Raw genomic sequence first — 6432 nt, forward strand, 5'->3', positions numbered from 1 at the left:
TTCTTTTGCCCTTTCTCTCACTCTTTTTTTCTTTTTTTTTTAATTTTATTTTCTCTCAATTTTATTTTCAATATTAGCTTAATTTTTTTTTCATAAATTATTTTAGTTAACTTTTTTTATCTCAATTTCAACCAAATATTTTAATATTTAGTTTGTGCTCAATATTATGAGTATCTTAATATTTAGTTTGTGCTCAATATTATGAATATTTATTTCTATTATCGTATAATTGAGTAAAAAAATGAAGTCCATCATAGGTTAAGTTGCCAAGTTTAGATTGATTTAATATGTCGACATCTTAATTTTTTAGACAAGATTATCTTGATTTTTTTTTAAAAAACCCATTCATGTTTTGTTACCTGTCATTTCAGTTGTTTTTGAATCCGTCGAGTCGACTGAGATATTATAGAGCAACCCCACGTTATTTAGTTTTAAACCTTAGTTAGATAAAGAGTTAGGAAAAAAAGTTTTAGGGTTAACATATTGAGTTAACTGTATATTTTTTTAACTTTTTTTAATTAAAGCCACAACATAGCATAACCTTGTAAACTAGTGATGTTTTAAAGGGTCATTATACAAAAATTGGTTTAGAAATTTAAAAAGAGAAAAGAAAAAGAAGGAAACAAGTAGTTTTAGGCATATTTATAAGACTTGACTCAAGGTCTGATCCAATCCAACACTAGAGTCATGGAATACATAGACTGAACCAAGTCAAATCAAGTTTTTTTTTTTAAAATGATATTATTTTAAAGTTTTTTTTTTTTAGAAAAGAATCCGCGAATGTTTTTTTTGATAAAAATCAAGGTTTTTTCTAAAAATGTTTAAAAATTAACCCATTTATAATATTTATATTATTTGACATAACCCAATTTGTCAAAATCAGATAATATGGATATTACAAATGATAATCGATCAAAAGACTTAATAAATTCATATCACGGGTCGGGTGATAGGTTAAGATTCTTGAAACCTGATTAACTAGACTTAACTAGTATACTATATATATATATAAATCTTTAGATAGCTTATGAATTAAATATTTATTTTTATTTTTTTAGAAATTTTTAACTCCAAAGTTCTTATACTTGTCATTAAGTTAATTTTTCATAAAAAAAAACCTCGTGAGGTAGTCTAGCCTCACTAGACTCAGCCTTTTCCTCACCGCACTCGTGTTTGCCTAGCAACCAAGTGTTTTCCTTACCAAGAGATTTCCCACACTATCTCCTGTTACATAAACAAGTAAAATACATAAGTAAAAGTGTACAAAACCAAGTACACAAGATATTACAGGAAAGATTCCCGACCTTCATTATTCTAGTCAATAAAGGATACACAAGTCCATTAGTGTGTGTGCCATGCACAAGTGTTCTGCTACCTTTTTGTTCGTGTATCTTGCTTGTCTATGTAACGGGAGAGAGTGTGGGAAACACTTAGTTGCTAGGCAAACACAAATGCGGTAAGGAAAGGGCTGAGTTTAGCAGGCTAAACAGTCGTGTGAAGTTTGTTTTTGAGATTAAAATTGACCCTGTGACAAGTGGTATCAGAGTGTGATTGCGTTCTTGGCAGGATAACGAGACTGTTTTTTGATTAAATCAACGAGCTGATTTGGAAGAGTTACTGCTTTTACAGATAGATAGACAAATTTTCAGCGCAATGACCCTATAACATGTAAGGATTTTCTATTAAATTGATTTAACATAATAAGAATGAACTTGTCTTTTTATTGGAGGGAAGGAGGAGGTAAATATAATTTAATGATGGTGTAATGTATGAAAATTAAACTTGAAGGATGTTATGTAACCTACAATCTATGGTGGAAGTTTGCTTTTAAATATGGATCCATGACAATTAGAAATATAAATTCAACCCGAGAATCCCAATTCAATATACCTCATTTGCTTGAGTTTAAATAAAAAAATTAAATTTATAATTTATAAAATTATCAAAATTAAATTTGAATTGAATACAGTTATAAATCTAAATCCAACTTAATGATCTTTTCACTAATACAACGTGGAATAGGCCTCAAGTCCGCCGTCATCTAGTTGACCTATCGAGCTAGGCCATTTCTTACTATAATTATTAGTTTAGCAGGGCTTGTGCTCCTAAATTTTAGCCTAAACTAACCCAAGCCCAGCCCTTCTATCCCAAAAAACAATTTGTGGCGCTATGGTGGATAAGTCTGGAACCGAAAAACCGTTAAAAAGACACCAAAGAAACATGCTATTTCGCGAAGAAAGAGAGACACATGGCATCATCATCAACAACTACCATCTCTCTTTCCTTAGCTACATTGTCTTCTACTACTGCCACTGTTACTTCCTCAATAACCCAAACTAAGACTTCCTCCATTTGCAGCTTCAGATCCCATGAAAGGACTTTATCTTCTTCGCTACTGGGCACAAGAATACGTGTCTATAACAAAACAGCAAGAACAAGAGTGGTGGAAAAGAGTAGCTCTTCAAACGGGATCACTTGCTTAGCTTCATCTTCTGTTCTTCCATCAGCTCTTCTCTTTGATTGTGATGGCGTGCTTGTTGATACTGAGAAAGATGGCCACAGGATTTCTTTCAATGATACTTTCAATGAAGTACTCTCCATTCTCTTTCTCTTGTGTAACTTTGATTATTTGTTCTGTATTTTATAGGCTTGATTAGTCTGATCATTCACTGGTGTTGGACTAGTTGTAAGTTGGAGATTTTTTTTAAGTTCTGCCAAATGGGATTTGTTTTTGGTGAGGATTTTTTCTGGACTGTTGGTTTGTAATTGCTTAGATGATATTTTGATCACCCTTGAGTTTGCTCTTCGCAATTCATTTAGTTGAGTGCTATAATTCCTGGAAAATAAATAGAATAGAGAACATGAAGCTTATAACATCCTTGTTTTATTCTCTATTTTTCTCTTTATAATTGGTGATAAACTAGGATAAATATGAAAGTACAGTCTTGATGGTAACCTTTTGGTTTCTTATGAGGTGTTATTGCCGTGGGAGGAAGACATAAATTAGCTTCATTTTTGTGTGGTTTTGGAAGAGACGTTAACTATAGATGTCTTGATGAGTTAATTGGATGTTTAATTTATTGCACAGAGAGAACTGGGAGTGAGCTGGGATGTGGATTTGTATGGCGAGTTGCTCAAAATAGGAGGTGGAAAAGAGAGGTAATGTTTCCCCTTTGTAATTTCATGGCCTTTTTCAAGTTATGTTTTGGCCTATAAAATTTCAACTACTTTACTTCTTGCATAGGTAAAAGCTCTAGGTATAATTTGCAGCATTCCTTGTGTTTGAAATATCCCTAGTTGAATTGGTTATTAGTCGACTCTTGTATTTGTAGGATGACAGCCTACTTTAACAAGACTGGGTGGCCGGAAAAAGCTCCCAAGAGTGAAGAAGAGAGAAAGGAATTTATAGCTTCACTTCATAAGCGAAAGACAGAGCTGTTCATGGCCCTTATTGAGAAGAAATTGTTACCTCTTCGACCAGGCGTTGCAAAGTTAGTGCCTTCCTCTCGCAAATCTGTTCACTTTTAGTACTTTATGCCTGTGTTTGACTGGCTATGCATGTTTTTCAAGAATTTCAAACTTAATACGAGTTAAGTCCTAGCTTGCAAAATTGTCATTTTTCTTATTCTTTTTTGATAATGTCACAACAATAGTTTCTAGCAGAACAAATGCTTTAATACGTTTGACATATCTGTTTGAATTCTCCTTGGATGTGTTGGGGTTAGGGTTACAAATACAAACCGAGAATTATAATCATGCAAGAACTTTTTACTTTTAGCATTCCACTTCAATATCTAATATAATAATATTATAAATAATCCAACGGTTGTACTGCCAAATTTTACAGGCTGATTGATCAGGCTCTTGGAAAAGGAGTAAAAGTTGCTGTCTGCAGCACTTCTAATGAAAAGGCGGTATGCACAATCAGGTTCTTACAGTTGTATTGCTCGTATGATTAGTTCCATGTGACCCAGGTTTTGCAGTGGATATTAAATCTGCATTTCTGCCATCCAAACTTTTAAGTATGATAGGTCCGAGTTTCATTTCTTTAAGAAACATAACTCTTGCATAATGTGTGTTAGTGCAAGAGGATTCATCTCTGTTAGCTTTTTCATTCTTGTAAAATTTCTTGTGTTTGAACTTCACGATTTGGATGAAGTGGTAAATCTAATTACTTTGCTTATATAACTTTATTGGCAAATTACACGGTACTAATTCAAGGATGCATTGCAAATTTTGATCGCCAAACTAAAAATCCTTATTTCAGGTCTCCGCGATAGTTTCCTTTCTGCTGGGGGCTGAACGAGCAGAAAAGATCAAGATATTTGCAGGAGATGTTGTTCCACGCAAAAAGCCTGACCCGGTACACTTTATTATTCCCTTGGTTTAGTAGTGATACCATGGATTTTGGTTTTATGCAATTGAAGCTACAAATTCATCTTTATGGCCCTATTTATATAAAGTCTTTCAGTCAGTGTAGAAATGCAACTGTCGTTGTGAAGTTGCAATTATTGAAATCTCACCTCTATTATTACTCATTTGATTTTGTCTAAATTTTTTTTGCTTGTGAAAACTCTGGGTCTGATGCGCTGATGCTTGCTATAATGTCATTTATTCTTCCTAACAGGCCATTTATACATTAGCAGCCAACACTCTGGGTGTTGATCCTTCAAGGTACCACAGAATATGTTTCATGTCAATATAGACAAAAAATCAGGTTTCTCTCAAGATATATAGTTATATACCCAGTGACTTTGGGATGGATCAGTTCTTGTAAGCTACAATCAATTATTTGATAAAATCAACTTCATAATTCCTTTTCAAGGCTTCTCTGGTATATGCTCTAATTCTTAAATGGACAGATGAATTTATGCATGTTCTTGCCATAGGCTAGTTTCCTACATTTTTCTTTCATTAAGCAAGTTAAAAAGTTCTAATTTGTTAAGGATATTCTTTGATTTTCATCTCTGCAGCTGTGTAGTGGTGGAGGACAGTGCAATAGGTCTTGCAGCTGCCAAAGCTGCTGGAATGAAGTGTATAGTAACAAAGAGCGGGTAAGTTACTTTCCTTCCGTGTAAGCAGAATTATTGAGCTTTTTACTTCCCTTGAGAATTTTATAAGGTAACAGTCCGGTACTTATTTGAAGAAACAAAAGCTGCTTTCTTGTTGCCTTTTCCCATGCGTTGTGATTTTGGATGCTAGAGGACATCACCTAACCTTTGTTCAATTGAGTGATTACTGACGCTTTTTTTCATTCGGAAATCCTTGAGACCATGAGGCCATGCTTGAATGATTTCCTTATAACTATATCCGATCTCCTTGTAGAGCTAAGAGAAGATCTTTTAAGCCATCCATGAGTGTGGTCTATAGTCTCCACTTAGAAGCTCTTGAGATTTTACTGCTACATCCCAGCTCTTAAGACATATCACCATCCCATGCATGTTTTCTTCTCCACGTCCCCAGTTCTTACATAATTATCAATAGTCACAGACTCACAATAAAATTAGACTGTGCTTCAACTACATGCTGTCTTCAAGTCAATAAGTACTAGGATTGGGATACAATATGCAGCATTTGTATTCATCCATCTCTAACACAATATGTTAACCTGATCACACTCTTAGCAACCTCAGAGCAGCAATGCATGCTGCCTTCCGGAGCATTATGTTCATTTATGTTTTCTTTTCTTATTCTTTTTCAGAAAAACCTACTCAACTTGCAGCCTTGTCAACTTTGGGTTTGAGAACATAGTTCTTTCTTCTTCCGCACATCTATAACCAACAACTGATAATTCGATCTCATGGGTTGACATGTTACTGTAATCCTTCGTTTGTTAATACATCGAACTAATGTTTTGGAAAATCTTAACATTTTGATTGCAGTTACACAGCTGACGAGGACTTCTTGAATGCCGACGCGGTCTTTGATTGCATTGGGGATCCTCCAGAGGAGTGTTTCGACTTGGCCTTCTGCGGAAGTCTTCTTGAGAAGCAGTATGTCAGCTAGCTCATATTATTTTCATAATCACCACTCCTCATATATATATTTTCTTAATATGTAATAAACTTTATCCATGATTAATTAAGACCTTTCATGCCTCAATGCTGATCAAATCTTGAACATTGAAATGAAACAGAACAGAAGCCAAATGCTATGCCATCCTATGCCTATAGATATCTCCAACCAATCTTATCTCTTCTTATGACATGTAGTGTCCTAACCAGGAGAAGTAATGAGATTCATGGATTCTCCTTCTACTGCACAACAGAGGGGGTGTCTGAAGGATAATTCAATCACTTCCACATCCTAAATAGCTTAACACAAAAAATCACCATAGGAATTATAAAAATAGATGCCGATTATATTGCTTATAAATTTTCATTACAAGATGAACTAAATTAATTATAGAAGGGACATTTTTTTTCAAAAAAA

The 6432-nt window shown here is 34.1% G+C and overlaps 1 protein-coding gene across 2 annotated transcripts; it reads left to right on the forward strand.

Annotated features, from left to right (window-relative positions):
* Positions 1-2206: 2206 nt before the first annotated feature.
* LOC105125390 (Haloacid dehalogenase-like hydrolase (HAD) superfamily protein) lies at positions 2207-6170 on the forward strand. Of its 2 annotated transcripts, XM_011025805.1 has the most exons (9): positions 2207-2590; positions 3089-3159; positions 3333-3491; positions 3848-3914; positions 4268-4363; positions 4628-4674; positions 4974-5054; positions 5702-5800; positions 5883-5943. In XM_011025805.1, exons 1-8 carry the CDS (start codon positions 2249-2251, stop codon positions 5775-5777), a joined length of 939 nt encoding a protein of 312 aa, XP_011024107.1. In that variant the 5' UTR covers positions 2207-2248; the 3' UTR covers positions 5778-5800; positions 5883-5943. The 2 variants fall into 2 exon arrangements, with proteins under 2 accessions (XP_011024107.1, XP_011024106.1); XM_011025804.1 differs by lacking the exon at positions 5702-5800 and having other exon boundaries at positions 2208-2590; positions 5883-6170.
* The last annotated feature ends 262 nt before the right edge of the window (positions 6171-6432 follow it).

Source organism: Populus euphratica, unplaced genomic scaffold, assembly GCF_000495115.2.
Source record: "Populus euphratica unplaced genomic scaffold, PopEup_1.0 scaffold22.1, whole genome shotgun sequence".
Classification (NCBI taxonomy): Eukaryota; Viridiplantae; Streptophyta; class Magnoliopsida; order Malpighiales; family Salicaceae; genus Populus; species Populus euphratica.

Coding starts and splice junctions, on each gene's coding strand:
- LOC105125390 (XM_011025804.1), top strand. CDS start 2,249: ATGGCATCATCATCAACAACTACCATCTCTCTTTCCTTAGCTACATTG. Junction 3,160..3,332: donor ATAGGAGGTGGAAAAGAGAG/GTAATGTTTCCC, acceptor TTGTATTTGTAG/GATGACAGCCTACTTTAACA. Junction 4,675..4,973: donor CTGGGTGTTGATCCTTCAAG/GTACCACAGAAT, acceptor TCATCTCTGCAG/CTGTGTAGTGGTGGAGGACA.